This window comes from Pithys albifrons, chromosome 5 (genome assembly GCF_047495875.1).
Source record: "Pithys albifrons albifrons isolate INPA30051 chromosome 5, PitAlb_v1, whole genome shotgun sequence".
Lineage (NCBI taxonomy): Eukaryota > Metazoa > Chordata > Aves > Passeriformes > Thamnophilidae > Pithys > Pithys albifrons.
Genome location: NC_092462.1, coordinates 1,221,233 through 1,236,883, shown reverse-complemented (window position 1 = coordinate 1,236,883; position 15,651 = coordinate 1,221,233). Strand labels below are relative to the sequence as shown.

The following is a 15,651-nucleotide window of genomic DNA, read 5'->3' as shown; positions in this document are numbered from 1 at the left end:
TCAGGCTGTTTTCTTGAATGAGACAGCAAGGAAAACAACATAAACCAGCTTAAGCAGCAGCAGCACCACTCCTGGCGTCACCAGCGCTGGTTCCAGCAGCTCCAGAGCTGGATGGAGGAGGTGGAAGCGAAGGTGATGGCCAAGGCTGGGGCAGGCTGGCTCAAAGGGCAGGCAGGGGAGGGCTCCAGGGGTCACCCCCCGGGTTAATGACTCTCCAGGCCCTCAGTCCCGCTGAGCACACCGTGTTCGCCCGGAGATTAAGATGAAAATATGTTCTCCTTGCTAAAGAGAGCACATAAACAACCCATAAACGGCCCATTAACCCACAAAATCGCAATAAAGACCATGTGGTCAAGCGAGCCATCGGGGACCTGTGACCCAGCGAGGGCCTTAATGGGATTGTGAACCTTATCATCGGTGCTAAACAGGGATAATGGGGAATTACAGCAAGGAAAGGAAGGAGAAGAGAAAGAAGGGGTGACAGAGGATGGACACCCAGGTTCAGTGAGTGAAAGGCTGTGGAATGATCCTGTTCCGTGATGGAGTGTCAGGGTAGGACTTCCATGTAATAAACCCACTTGAGAGGGACTCAAGAGAGAATTTTCCCTTTGGCTCCAGCAGGTGCCTTCAGCAGCTCCAGAAGCTGTGCAGTCCCGTCTCTTCCATGCAGGAGCCTCCTCTGTGCTCCACGTGCCTTTCTGAAGCAGCAGGGTGGGCATTCGTTCCTTTTCTAGCTGTGATGTTTGAATTGTTTGACTATAACAGTACATTGAGAGTCATTTAGTGCAGGCTGAGTGGGAGGATGATGGAAATGCCTGGTACGGGTACTCTGCCATCTCATCCCACCCCTGCCATGGCAGGGACACCTCCCACCAGCCCAGGTGGCTCCAAGCCCTGTCCAACCTGGCCTTGGACACTTCCAGGGATGGGGCAGCCACAGCCTCTCTGGGCAACCCGTGCCAGGGTCTCACCACCCTCCCAGTCTAGAATTTCCTCCCAATATCCCATCTAACCCTGCCCTCTGTCAGTGTGAAGCCATTTCCCCTTGTGCTGTCACTCCAGAAGTGTCCCTTGTCCCAGGTCCCTCTCCAGCCCTCCCAGAGCCTGCAGGAAGGTGAATTCCCATGGTGGGAAGGCTGCCATAGCAGTGGGGAGAGGTACGTGAGTGCCCAGGGAATTCCAAGGGTATTGATGATCATAAATATACTTTCAGTCAAACAGAAATCTACCTTAGACAAGCACTGTTACCCTAACTTATGACGAGATGAATTTGCATTAGTCTTTACTGACTAATTTAGGAGGAAAGCTGTGAGAGTTTATTTAAGAAAAAAAAAGGGGAAGAAAGGTCGTGTTTCTTACTGGTTCCTTTTTTCCCATTGCAAATCGTGGTTCTGTTCACCCTGGAAAAATCAATGTGGTTGGACACCTGGTGTAATTAATTATTTTGCAAGAGACAGCCAGCTGATCTTTTGAAAAGAAAGGAGTTTTTAGCCCAACTGTTCAAAGTTCAGTCTGCTGTGTATCTCTAATGCTGATAAACACCCAGCAGGAAGGATGCCTGTCTTCAAATTCCACATGCTGACTCCTTCCTTTGATGGTGATCCCCTCAGGAAGAGGGTGCAGACCCCCAGGAGCCCTGCAGTGAGCTGACTCCAGTGGTGAGGGCTCCAGCTGCCTTAGGGAGATGCTCTTAGGCCTTGGGATGTGCACAGTGATGCTCTGGGCTTGGAATTTTCAATCCCACGTGGTCCTTAACTGGGAAGGGCTTTCTGCTCCTTTTTCTTGAGCTCTTAAAGCAAATGGACTTTGCTTGTGCTGTCTGTTGAACTGTTCCCTAAAGGGGCAGTGTTTTCCACCTGGGCCCAGTTGTTTTTTTTCAGTGCATTGGTGCCTGACTAAATGGCACTGGGTCTCATTCTTCATGTATAGATGAGACAACCCTTCTGTTAAATATTCCTGTGTTCTCCAGTGGTGGGCTGGGGAGGTTCCAGCCTGCCTTGCAGGCCAATGGCAGCCCAAACCTGGCTGCCAGGGAGGGAGGGGAAAGCCAGCAATGGGATGCTGTGCCAGCAAGCCCCAAGTTGGCTTGGCTGGAACTGGTTTTAGGTCATATAAAAAAGGGGGTGAGGGATCTGGGCTGCTCAGAGCGTGGCAGGTCCTTGGGCAGTGCCGTGGAGCACGTTGGTTTTGAGCTCCATAGAGCTTTTTTTTTACAAGGGCTGCAAATTGCTGTAACACAGTTAAGGTCTGTAGGAAGAGACAAGTTTTGCTGAACTTTACTCCCAGCTTGAACTTGTCAGAAGTTCAGAGAGAGGCAAGGAAGGGGACAGAGGGAGGCAGAGGCAGCCCCGCTCCCGCCCCTGCGTCCGCAGCGCCGAGGATGTCAGATGGCAGAGGCAGCCTGGAGAAGCAGCTGAACGGCCTCGGGGAGCAGGGCAGGGAGAGGAGCCGCCTGTCCCTCGTCATCTGCCAGGCCCTTAACCGCAGTATTTTCACCTCTGCAGTCTCCCCCGCCGCCGAGCGCATCCGCTTCATCCTGGGCGAGGACGATGACAGCCCCGCGCCCCCGCAGCTCTTCACCGAGCTGGACGAGCTCCTGGCCGTGGATGGACAGGAGATGGAGTGGAAGGAGACTGCAAGGTGGGTTCTTGGTTTTCCTTTACCCCAGAAGGCAGTTGGTTCCCAGGGGAAATTCCCTTTTTTTAGCACCCCTGTGCTGCAGGATCGCCTGGGGAAGCCACAGAAAGGAGCCTGGGTGGCTCAAATCACCTTTCTGTGATAAATGAGAGAATTTGAGGGTTTGTTTAAATATTCTTTTAAGACAAAAACAGAGTGTTGGTTTGATTGGAATAGTTTGCTTGTGGAGAGGCAACTCTGGGCTTAGTAGTGCTCTGCAAAAGGGGCACTTGTCTTGGCCAGAGTTGCCAGAAGTGAGTGCCTGAGTCAAAACTGCTTCAGCTCTATTGCCCCAAACCAGCTTTTGAGCCCAGTCCCCCTGCACACCACAAGATGGAAAATTCTGGCTGTCACTCTCCTAGCAAGATACTGATGGAATTCATTTTAAATGGGAAAAGAAACTTAGAGGGTTTTCTTGTGCAGAAATGATTCAAGGTGTGTGTTAAATGCTGGGTGGTGTTGCCTGCTTGGAGTTCCCTGGTTGGGTTCTTTGATGCTGCCGTTGGTTTGGCCAAAAAGCTGTGCCAAAAACCTGGAATGTTCTTGGATGTGGTTGCCACAAGTTAACGTGGAGTTTAATTCTGAACACCAAAAAGAACCTGTGGTTGGGTTTGTGACCTATTCCCAATGGCCCTCGCTGAGCCTGGGGCTTTTCCTTGCCTTTGTGGTGGCTGGACTAAGCTATTTCCCCACCTCCCACTCCTGAGGGCACTGTCTGTGTTCCTGGTTAGCCCTTGTGGGGTTACCTAAATCTTCTTTACCTGCAGTTTGATGAGCTGCTCCACCACATGGCCCTTTACCCCTTACCATCCTTTATTTTTACTTCTCAGTCACTCGGGGAACCAGCTGAACAACTTCCCACCTTTTTCTCTTTGGCTTCTGACTTGTTGTTCATCCTTTTCTCCCTTTATCACTTTTCTTCCCTCTTGTCTTTAGTTCAGTGCTTTCTGGGTTTGGCTGTTTTCACACTTCTTTGCTAGAAGGGCTGCCTGGAGCTGTGTGTGGGATTCTGTCTCAAGCTCTTCTCCCTGGTAATAAATCATAGGATGAGAGGAAATGGCCTCAAGTTGTGCCAGGCTGGTTTAACTTGGACATTGGGAAAAACTTCTTCACCCAAAGGGTTGTCTGCCCCACGGAGTGGCAGAATCCCCATCCCTGGAGGGATTTACCAGACACAAACCACCCTCCTGTGCCTCTGGGGCCCTGGAAACTGCACTGACAGTCCCAGCAGGGCTCCCCTGGCTCTGGGCACTTCAGAATTAGGTACCTGTCAGCAGCAGTGGCTCCAAAGTGCTGAGGTTTGTGAGAAAAATCTGCCCCCAGCACACTTGGCGGGCTCCAGAATGGCACCTGGTGCCCAGGAGCCATGGGCAGTGTGCTCAGCTTGTGTCTGTGCCCCCAGGGTGCAGAGGGCACCTTTCATTTTGTGCTTCTAGGGCTTCAGAAAGGGTTGTGAGAACAGTGTGTTGGTGTTAGCACGTGTAAAGGGGTGAAGGATGTCCATGTGCTGCCTGGCAGAGTCTCCATAATTAAAAGAGGCCACAACAGGAGTTTAGAAATGCCCTGTCCCCCACCCCACGTGCTGTCGTTTCCTTCCTCTGCAATCCCATCACCTTCCTGCCATCTCCCCGCCTCGTAGAAGGACAATCCCCACCCTGTGGTGGGCACATCTTGGTCCCCAAAGGTCCCTCTGAGCCTCAGAACAGGCTGGGGGCCTCCAGCTGCTGCAGGTCTTTTCCTTGCCCTGTTTTGCTTTGTATCCTGTGACTGCCTCTGGAATGCAGGAATTCCCAAGGGAGCATGGAAGGTGTCCCTGCCCGTGGCGGGGGGTTGGAAGGAGAGGAGCTGAGTCCCTTCCAGCCCAACCCATTCTGTGATTCCATGAATTGAGCAGGCATTAGTTCACTCAGGTTTGCAAGTTCATATTTGTTTTATTGTGTTGGTATTGTGGATTTCAGTGAGAAAAGTAAACAGAAAGCAAATATTGGTAGTTGTGAGTAATCGCTTTCCCTGCAAGGACAAACACTTGGTAATGTGCAGCCTTTCTACAGGGAAATGTGTCCTGGTCCCACATCACACAGAGCCCCTGAAATGCACAGATTTGCATCCCCTGAGGTCCCCAAGGTGTCCTAGGAAACACCTATTTTTTGTGAACTAGAAGAACTTTATTATTTAGAGATGAAAACCAATTTTTTAGCTTGAGTTAAAAAGCAGCTTTCAAAAAAGCAAAGTCTCAAAAAGAGATTATTGCAATTGTAAAGCATAATTGATTAATCCCCAAGTAATACATTTTTCAGGATTAAGTACAATTTACTTACTGTTAATAATATTCTTTTGAACCCATTTATGAGCTTCCTTACCTTTACCTTTTTGTGTGGGTTTTGTCTTAGTAATCCCCTTATATTAGTCACTGGAATTACATTTTCCACATGTATTAAAATAGCATCTGAAGAGGGGATTGAAAAGCACTTCTGCTTTGCCATCAGGGGAGATGGAAACACTTTTCCCTGCGCCCCCACTTTGCACCAGAGCCTTGTGTGAGTGCTGTGGCAGAGGGAGAAGGTCTGGAGCAGGTCCCAGGTGCCCATCCCTGTGGGCTCCAGGCTGGGCACAGCAGAGCCAAGGGCAGGGTCAAGGCTGGGGGGGGACCTGGGGCTGGGCTGCAGCCCAGGGAGGGGGCCTTGGCTTTAGGGGTGTAAAGCATGTTTTGCTCAGTCCAGGATCTAACCTTTGCTCTCACCTGCCACTACAGAGAAGCTTTCTGGGGGTTTCAGACCTGCTTGGTTAAATCATTAAGCAAGGACTGGAGGGAAAGAACGAGCCCCTTCATTTGTGTCTTGTGCTTTGGTGGCTCCCTTGTTGTCTGAGAACACCTTGAGGGGTGGTTGGGGTTGCTCCTCTCCATGGCACAGAGTATTCCAAGCTGCAGAGTTCTGGCAGGGGCTGATTGCAGAATCATTTAGGTTGGAAAAGCCCTCTGAGACAGTCGAGTCCACCCATTAACCCAGCACTGCCAAGATACTCAAGGACAAGTCACCTCATTTCCAGAAATGCAGCTTTACTTCCCTGCAGCTTTCACCCAGTGCTGTTGCTCTGCCCTCCTGCAGGTGGATCAAGTTTGAGGAGAAGGTGGAACAAGGTGGGGAGCGATGGAGCAAACCCCACGTGGCCACCTTGTCCCTGCACAGCCTGTTCGAGCTGAGGACGTGCATCGAGAAGGGCTCCATAATGCTGGACATGGAGGCCTCTTCCCTCCCTCAGGTGGTGGGTAAGTACCCCTGCCTTGGCTCCTTCCCTCAGCCCTTCCCTCCAGTTTCATTAACCCTGGGTGGTTTTAATTAAAAAGTGCTGCTTTTTCAATAAAAGAGGAAAAGGAAGAATCCTCCAAAGAGTAGGAGGGAAAACTAGAAAGCCCTGGGCTGTGTTTAGGATGGGGCACAATTCCCCAGAAGGGGAGAGGGAAGAGCAGCCCCAGCCCCAGCTGGAGCTGCACCCATGGAATGGGAGGGCAGGTTTCTTGCAGTCAGAGTAGCCATGGCCTGGGGTGACTCTCTCTCAGTGACATTGCTGAGAGCCACCTGGTGTTCCCCGTGGCCTGTGGGAACTCCCACAAAATAGATTTTCCACGTGAGCCATCCAGTGGAGGGACATTTCACCAAAACTCTGAGTTTAAAAGCCATTCATTACGTGAGGAGGTGTAGAAGAGCAACATCAAATAGTTCCCCCCAGAACTCAGTGCTTTGAATTATCAGCTCAGGAAGCAAGGTCAAAATTGTCCTGGCATGGAATTATCCCATGCATTGGTTTGTGAGGCTTGGAATTGTAGAAGCTGCCTCTGGTGTTAAATGCAGGGTGCTGAGCTTGGCTTTGTAAGTGCTTGTGGTGGCATTTATCTTCCTTTGCTTTCATGTCCATGTATCCAAATACAAAGTTTAACAAAATAAACTCCCCAGAACCCCTGAACTTTTAGGCTGGAGCTGAACCTGCTTCTGAAGCAGCAGCTGATGCTCGTGGTCCAGAACCTTGAACCCTCAAACATTAAATTTCCCTTTGAAGTCCCTTCGAGATGTCACCTTCAATCTCCTTCTTCAATGCCCAAATTAAATCTAATTCCTGGGAGATTAAATTACACATCAGTGGCTGCTGTTGCTGTGACACTGTGACACTGTCCTGAGCAGGGTGTTTTTGCTGGCCCAGACCCTTAATCAGACAGGTAGGGATGTCCAGGACTGGATTTCCAGGATGATTTAATCACCATCACTTGGCTGCTGTCTGGTAGTGACATGCAGGAAAGGAAAACTCCAAAGCAAAGCTCTCTTAGTTCTTTGTGTTATGTCCAGAACAGGGAAGGGAAGATGCCAGGTACAGAAGGCTAAACTTGATGAGGGTTCTGCAGGAAATAGTCCAGGAAGCACTAACCAAAACCAGGAACAAGAAAAGCTTGTCAAAAAATGACACTTCACAAAACCCAACGTTGCTCTTTGTGAACATTTGGTGCAAAGGTACCTACGTGCCTATCCCACCCTGTCCTAGTTTGGGAGGAAGAAGCAGGCTCTTCCCTGGGGATTTGGAGAGGCTCTGACTCTTGGGCAGCACGCAGAGGAGACTTTCTGACTCACTGGGTTAGCAAATGTGATGTGTGTCCTGCCTCCCCCTTCCCATAACTTTTATTATTAGCACAAATAAAAGTTACCAGCAGACAAATCAGAGCTGCCACTTGCCCTGGGGGACAGTGCGTGAACTCCAGTCCCCAAGGAGCCACTTCATGTGGGATTTAATGCACAGTGGAGGTTCTTCTTACATCTGGTGACCTTTTTGCCTTTTTCCTCTGGGATAGGGGAGCAGAAAGGAGGGAATTGATGGGAAGTGAGCAGGCTTTGAGGGGGCTGGGGACCCTTTTTCCTGGTGATTCTGTGAAAGGCAAAGCCATTTAACACATCCTGTGGCAACTGGAGCAAGTTCTGCCTGTTGTAGTTGCCATCACTTCAGTCCTGCAAGCGAGTGATTTAATTAGTGGTTCGTCTCCAGGTTTTTTCCTGTCCTGAGATTAGTTTTTATTGGGGGCCTGTGAGGGCAACTCAGGCCTTGTTGAATCTGATAGAAGTTTTTCCATGTGATTCTTGGGAGCACAGTGGGACTTGCAATGGAATTGTAGGTTCTTCCTGAAAATCTAGTCCAGGAGCAGATTCCCTTCCCAAAGTAAGGACCACCTTACCCTGGGTACAGGTGATTTGAAATAGGATTTATGGCACGTAGGAAATAGCAGAAGGGAGTCTCAGTGCAGTGTGTGTTGTTGGTGGCTCATGCTGGATGGAAATGCTGACATTACTTTTCAAGTGTCTCAAAGAAAGATTTCCATAAAAATAAAACCCAGTTTAGAGCTGAGAAGGAAAGCCCTTCCATAAAAATCAAACCCAGTTTTGAGGTGAGAAGGAAAGCCCTTCCATAAAAATAAAACCTGGGAAGGAAAGCCCTTCCATAAAAATAAAACCTGGTTTTGAGCTGAGAAGGAAAGCCCTTCCATAAAAATAAAACCTGGCTTTGAGCTGAGAAGGAAAGCCCTTCCATAAAAATCAAACCCAGTTTTGAGCTGAGAAGGAAAGCCCTTCCATAAGACCCAGTTTTGAGCTGAGAAGGAAAGCCCTTCCATAAAAATAAAACCTGGCTTTGAGCTGAGAAGGAAAGCCCTTCCATAAAAATAAAACCTGGCTTTGAGCTGAGAAGGAAAGCCCTTCCATAAAAATAAAACCTGGTTTTGAGCTGAGAAGGAAAGCCCTTCCATAAAAATAAAACCTGGTTTTGAGCTGGGAAGGAAAGCCCTTCCATAAAAATAAAACCTGGCTTTGAGCTGAGAAGGAAAGCCCTTCCTTAAAAATAAAACCTGGTTTTGAGCTGAGAAGGAAAGCCCTTCCATAAAAATAAAACCCGGCTTTGAGCTGAGAAGGAAAGCCCTTCCAAAAGGTGGGATGGAAATGCCCCATCCTTGTGTCCCTGGGCTAACTTGCCCTCCTCTCCCCACTCCTCCCTGTGCCCACCACAGAGATGATCGTGGACAACCAGATCGAGACGGGGCTGCTGAAGTCGGAGCTGAAGGACAAGGTCACCTACACTCTGCTCAGGAAGCACCGGCACCAGACCAAGAAATCCAACCTGCGCTCGCTGGCCGACATCGGAAAGACAGTCTCCAGTGCAAGTAGGATGTTTTCCAACCCCGATAATGGTAATGCAGAGGCTAACTGGCTATAGCCTTCCCTGCCCCAGCAACCCACCCAGCCCAGCCCAGGACTAACTGCGTGGCCCTGACGCTGCTTCTCTAACCCCCAGTAGTGTAGAGAGAGCCGTGCTGATGGCGCATCAGCTGCGGGCTCTGGAGGCCGCCTGGGCCCCGGCACGGCGCTCTGACCGCATCTTCACTGGACCGAGAGGGACAGCAGGGCAGGAAGGCAGAGGGTGCCCTTCCAGCTGGTGTGTAGGAGGTGATGTAGGAGCAGCGACAGGAAAGAGATTTACAAAAGGCTCTGATGGGGCCTGAGCCTCAAAGGCCGATCACCCGAAACGCCTGGGCAGAGATGGAGCTTCCATGCACGTCCCAGGCCTGTAACAGGCGGTGTCTGAATCAAAAATGACCTGGCAGTAACATCTACCTTGCATTTTATTGCTGTACAATCACTGTCCAGTGGGGTAAAGCTGGTTTCCATCTTGCTTTGTTCATCCCCAAATGGTTTGTGGTGTTTGTCGTGACTGCGTCTCTTGTTGTCTCCAAACAGGGTGTAGTAGGTAGTGCCATGTTGGTAGTGGTGTCCCAAAATACGTGTGTGTGGATGCAAACAGCTACAGAGGCCTGGGCACCGACTGTACTTGTCCCTGCATGCAGATTTGGGGACTTCTTACTCATGGTAATCAAAAAAGGGGTTTTAAGCCTCTCAACTGTCTCTTCTGGCAGTCTGGAAATTGGGCTGTAAACGTTCCCATTTTCAAATATCCAGAAGTAAAAGCAAGTGAAGAAATTCTTTTCTTCCTGCTCCACCAAAGGCCTCTTAGCTTGCTGTGTCCTGCTGCTAAAACTCACCCTAACACTTCTCCCTAAGCTGTTCTCACACTTCATTAATAGTTCCCACTTGGGCTCATCCTTTGCTTTTGCAACAGGAATGTATGTGCATGTGCAGAATATTTATTGCTCTTGATGATGCCTCTTGTCCCATATGAGTGTCTTGATAACGCAGCAATTGAGTGAAGAACCTGAAGCTGCAATAATGTGAACCTGGGGAGTGTTCTGGGTGAATATCCCTGCAGGAGTCCAGTGGAGCAGAGGGGGACTGGGCTCTGGGGAGCACTGCAAGGGAATTCCAGCCCTTTCCTGCACATAGGCAGTGCTTAGCCCAGGAAATGTCAAGCTGCCAAAGGGCATTCCTCACTTTTTCACTCGGCCCCTGCCAATTTCTCATGGCTAAGGGCATCCTTTACTTGGATTTTAGGTGATTTCAGTTTCATTCATCTCTTGTTCAAGGGGGCTGTGCAGGTCCTGGCTCAAGCTGGGCTATTCTTCAGGAATTCTACCCTGCCTCTGGCCTTCAGCTGCTCCTTTCATGTTGTTCTGCCCCTGTTCCCCCACCTGGGATGTTTATATGTGACACATTATATTCCATGACAGCTCAAGTGCTTTGAGACTTCAGGAGGGCAAGAGTGACATATAGAGAGAAATACCTCATGAATAGTTGTTACTGTTATTTATTATTTACACTTTAATGAAAAAGTGACTTCAGAACATGTTTGATCAAGTTCTACCTTGTGTTCAGTGAGTGCCTCTCATGTCCTCTGGCCAGATAAAAATTTAATGGGTCCAACAGGAGAGCAGCTGTCTCTCAACATGGCTAATCACCATAATGAACATGCCTCCAGCCCCAGGCACTCCTAAATTGCCCTGGAGTTTCTTTCCAGGCAGGTGTTTGCTCTCAGTTCAGTGTCAGTGAAACTTCCATCCAATCTTGATGCTGCCTCTGGGTCTGTGGGACCCTCTGAGCATCCTCCTCTCCAGTGCACAGCAGCCTTGTGGGCTGGTGTGGCTGCCACCCTGCTCAGCTGGCTCAGCAGGAACACCTCCCACCACACCAGGTTGCTCCAGGCCCATCCAACCTGGCCCTGAACACTTCCAGGGTTGGGATCTATTGGTCAGGTCTGCAGTTTGCCCATATCCCCTGGGCCATGGCTCTCAAAGATCCTGCCTGTAGCTTGCTTAATTCAGAGCACTTAAACAACTGAAATCTTAGGGCCTCCAAAATGTTCTTATTTACACGTCTTGTTTCATGTGTATGGAACTCCTGCAGGGATTTTTGATAGGTCTTTGTGTGTGTGTGTGGTTTTGTTGAGTGGTGTTCCACCAGTTCTCTGTGTCCCTTCCTGGCACAGCCCTTGTCCTGGAGCAGGACTTGTCAGCTGGGCTGGAGCTCCAGCTGGCACACCTTGGGCTTTGCCATGGTGTGACCTGGGCTCTGTGGTCACCCTCCCTCCTGCAGGTGCCTGAGGACTGTTCACTCTTTACCAGCCTTCTGTGATGACACTTGCTATCCATTTTTGACATTTTTCTTTCAGAGCTTTGTGCCTGCCAGCGTTTTGTATCATTTAACACCTGTGGGAGCCTTTGACAAGTGAGGAAACCATCGAGTCCCACTAAACCCAAGCTGGCAGAAGCTGTAAAAAACTGTGATGTGTTTCAGTGTGTATGTTTAACCTCCATAAATAATGGCACGGTGCCATGGCCATGTGGGTGCTGCCTGTGCTGCCCAAACTCCTGAGCAGTGTCAGCTCACACTGGGGAGTTTGGAAGCAGCTCACTTGGAATAACAGGCTGTCTGCAGTGGTGGCTGATGCACAGAGAAGGGTGTCTGGCTGCACAGGAAAACTTCTCTCGAGTCTGTACTGTGTGAGAAGCCTGGAATGGTTTGGGTTCCACCAGACCAGGTGGCTCCAAGCCCCATCCAACCTGGCCTGGGACACTTCCAGGGATGGGGCGGCCACAGTCAGTTCAGGGGGGCTTTGTTCACGTAAACTGCAGCCTCAGTCCCTTTAGAGAGTGACTAATGGCATCAGCTGAATAATACCAGCCCAGAGGAGAGGAGTTCAAGTCAGAAACGAGATGTTTTCCAAGGAATGCTTGGAAAACCCCTGCCAGTGTATGTATTGGCATTATTGGAAGCATTGCAGACCAAGGGGAGCATCTCCAAGCCCGGATTGGTGTGCCTGGGTATGTCTGCACGGGGTCAGGATGCTCCAGGTTGGCTCCTACAGTGACATCACCTGATTTTTATTTTGAAAAACCTCTTGTTGCTGACGGTGTTGCATCCTGGGACTGCTCAGCACCACCAGCACTGCAGCTGCTCACTCGATGTGCCTCTGAGCTGCCTGAGTTGTAGAGCCCAGGGACGGACAGCCAGCTCCAGCCCTGCCACGATGGAGCTGCAGAGGAGCTGTCAGGATCTGAAGGAGTGAGCTTTGGCCACCACACTGGCACCTCAAACTGCTGCCTGGCTTCCCTGTGCTGCTGCTCGAGCCTTTCTTTCTTTCTTTCTTGCCTCATTTCCTTTCCTTTTCTCGTAACTGTTGCCCTGTGCTCTCTCCCTGCCCTCTGGCGCTGCTGTGTCCTGCTGGCCCGGCCCCAGCACGCAGCCCGCTGGAGAGCTCCGTGCCCTGCCTGGCCACGCGCACCTTGGACGATGAACTGGGAGTGCAGCGCAGCCCCAGCGTGGGATGGCTCAGTAAGTGCTGGGTGGGCTCAGGGGGGTCAGGGCTGGGGCCAGCGGAGCGAGAGGAGGAGGGAATTCACCCCCTGGGCTCCTAATGCTTGCTGCTGCATTAACAGGTGTGTCCTGTGGGGATGTGCTGCTCTGGCTGTTCTGTTATCCCCACTGTCCTCTGCACTGCTCTGTTTCACTCTGTTTGCCTTTTTTCCTCCATCTGGAATGGAGCAGGTGGGTCAGGCCACGCTTCCCTTCCAAGCGCAGTCTGAGCTCTCCGGTGGCATCTTTGTCATCTATAGAAGGATTCTTTGGCAGTTACAGGGGCTTGAATATTTTAATTTCTGTATAAATTAACCTCAGAAATAGGCTGTCAGCCTGATCTCGCAGTGATGAGCTGGACTGTCCTGCCTTTTGTAATGTCTGATTTATCTGACTGTGCTTGGCTCTGGCTGTGCTGATGTGCCACTGTTCCTGCACGTGGCAGGAACACACTGCAGGTATGGTGTGGTTCCAGGTGGCTCATGAGAAGGAATTCTCTGTCTACCCACGTGTTGTAAAGAAAGCCCAGCTCTGGGAGTCCAGAGCTTTTTCTTCCTGCTCCTGATGCTGCTTGATTATGGAGTGTGTTTGTGCTGGGAACTGATGAGCACTGAGAACTTGGACATTCCTTTTAATGTGACTATCGAATCAGTATTGCCTCAAAGCATGTTTGTTGTTTGTTTGTGTTTTGGTGGGTTTGGGTTTTTTGTTTAGTTGTTCTGCTGTGTCTCTGGGGATTGTCTTCACCTCCCTGATGAATTTGGTGTCAGGAAGTGGTGACTTTTGGCCCGTCATTGTGGTGCACCTGTTGTTTTAATCAGTTCAGTGCTTAAGCTTCATGAGCTTAGTTAATGAGCTTACTTGGAGTGAGGGAGATGTTTATTAGGGGCTGTTCTGAAGGACCAGGAGCTGCCACTCTCCTTGTCTGTGTGATTGTGTACAGTGTCTGGGATGCTGAGGAGGGCAGGTGCCATCCACACAGGAGAGCTGGGGCGAGGCATTTGCACCTTGGAAGATCCCAGCCCTGTGGAGGGATGGATTTGTGGTGGGTCCTGGATGACCCAGCACCATCAGTGTCAGCAGCCTGGTGCTGCTTTGCTTTTTTTCCCCACAGGCAGGAATTGTGGAAAGTCTTTGGACTCTTGTGCTGTCCTGGGAGTCACAGGGAGTCTGTGGGTTGGATGTGAGGAAGCATTAGCACCTTAAATCTCCCATGTGCCACGTCAAGGGACAGAAAGCAGCCTGTCAGGGTCTGCAATTCCCCCCATCAGCCTCCCAAGGAAAGGTGTTGCTGTAGCCTGAGCCTCTGTGTTCTGAGAGGATGCAAACAGGTGCTTTACCTTGTGCTGATGTTGTTCCTCCAGGCAGCCCAGCCATGGCTCACCGAAACCTGACTTCGACCAGCCTGAACGACATCTCAGACAAGCCTGAGAAGGACCAGGTAAGCTGCAGGTCCAGCCTTCACGTGAGGATGGGTGTGGAGAGGAGCTGGATCTTGGGGAAAGGGCTCTCTGGACCTTAGCACTGAAAAAGAAGAGGGTGAATGAAGTTAAGTGGAGCATTTTTGAGCCCTTAAAAAGTCCTCCACTTTTTAGGCACCAGCCCTTGACAACAGCAGGTTAAACTCTTACAAGGTCTGAAGCAACAGGCACCACATACACAGCATCTTGCTGATGCCCATGAGAGAGGAGGGAAAGCCCCCAGGCACTGATGGGGTTTTCATCCCCTTCCTGCTGAAGGGTTTCAGGAGGAGAGTCAGCAGGGACTGTGGGACACAGCAGGAGCACACAGGGACACGTGTTCCTGCTGCAGCAGCAGCCAGGGAAGAGGGAAGGGCACTGTGCTGACAGGTACACGGGAGAGCAGCCCCACAGTGGAGTAAGGAACTTAAAATTGGCTCTAGTGCTGAGTCTCCATGGATTTGACCCCTTTCTCAGAGCAGGGTAATGTTTGTGGTGTGGCACACGGGCTGTCTTTGTGTGTGTTTCCGTCCTTTCCGAGGGCTGCCGGCTCTGAGGGGTAGGAGTGAGTTTATTCCAACTCTTAGAAAACTGCTGGCTGAATGAGGGCTCTGTGCAAGTTTCAAAAAACCTTTGTCTGGGTTCAAAAAGTGGGTTATTCTCCAAGTCCGGCTGGTTTTTTTGGGCTATCCCTTTTCTTGCCACGGCTTTCAGCATTCCCTACTCCCATGGAGAGCCAGAATGCAAACGAGAGGCCCTTGGGAAAGTTATTTGGGTACCACAGCATTGCTGGCCAGCTGGGGGTGACTCCAGTCCTTCAATGATGGCTGGTCACAATCTTCTCTAAGCACAGCCTTAAAGGGGCACAGCAACAGAATGGAGGCAGAAAAGTGAGTTCAGAGCAATTAAGGGTTTTAAAAATAATTAGGTATTTGCATAAAAAAATACTTTCATGTGTCCTGCAGTGTTGTAGCATCATCTGTATTGGTTGGGTTTCCAAAATACCTGTTTCCTTTAATACATGCAGCACACCTGGGGAAAGAGGAGGGCTGTAAAACAGCTTTTTGTGGTTGGACAAACTGCTGCTTTGTGTTTTTAGTCCCATTATAGGTGGGGTTTTATGGCTAGACCAGCCCAAAGCCAGGGCTGAGCTTTGCAGCTCTCAGCAGTGCAAACAGACCCCTTTGCCCCTCCTGCTCCCGTGTCTCTGGACATGCAGATAATGGACTTTTTGTGGAGAATTGGGTATAAAAATAGACATTTTGGTAGCACTAATAGGGAAGCCTGTCAATAAATCCAGTTTGGGAGCACACTCCAAAGTTTTTAACTTCCAGTGTAGCTAATGCCTGGCTGTTGGTAGTGAGAACCATCCCTTGATAAGTGTCGAGTTCCAAGAAGCCTCTCAGTTAATTAGCCAGTGTCCCTCTGATGAACTTTGCACAGTGGGAGCCGTATCCTCTGCGCCCTGAGAAATCACCTCAGAGCTCAGGTTTTGTTGCTGACTGACTCAGGCTCCTGCCTGGATAAGTTTGTGGCATTGTGGTGGTGCCTGGCAACTCCCTTGGGCACAACTCACTGGGCATGGCAATAATCCATCGTGTTAGCACAGCAGGAGCTGGAAAGGGGACAGGGTTTGATTGGCTTTTGTTATCTGGGCATCCCACCTGGGGGCTGGATGGTCGGTGAGGCTGCCCAGGGACTCTGCTGGAGACACAGAGTATTCCATTTTTATTTATTCATGT

At 50.3% G+C, this 15,651-nt stretch overlaps 1 protein-coding gene across 6 annotated transcripts in view; it reads left to right on the top strand.

Moving 5' to 3' along the window:
* Positions 1-15,651, top strand: part of SLC4A4 (solute carrier family 4 member 4) — a 149,688-nt gene that overhangs the window by 94,079 nt on the left and 39,958 nt on the right. For 5 of the 6 annotated variants that reach the window (XM_071555320.1, XM_071555321.1, XM_071555322.1 and 2 more), the window contains 4 exons: positions 2,505-2,640; positions 5,784-5,944; positions 8,717-8,896; positions 13,814-13,890. In XM_071555320.1, the coding sequence (XP_071411421.1) occupies positions 2,505-2,640; positions 5,784-5,944; positions 8,717-8,896; positions 13,814-13,890 (554 nt within the window). The remainder of the gene's footprint in view (positions 1-2,504; positions 2,641-5,783; positions 5,945-8,716; positions 8,897-13,813; positions 13,891-15,651) is intronic. The other variant, XM_071555325.1, reaches the window with a different exon arrangement.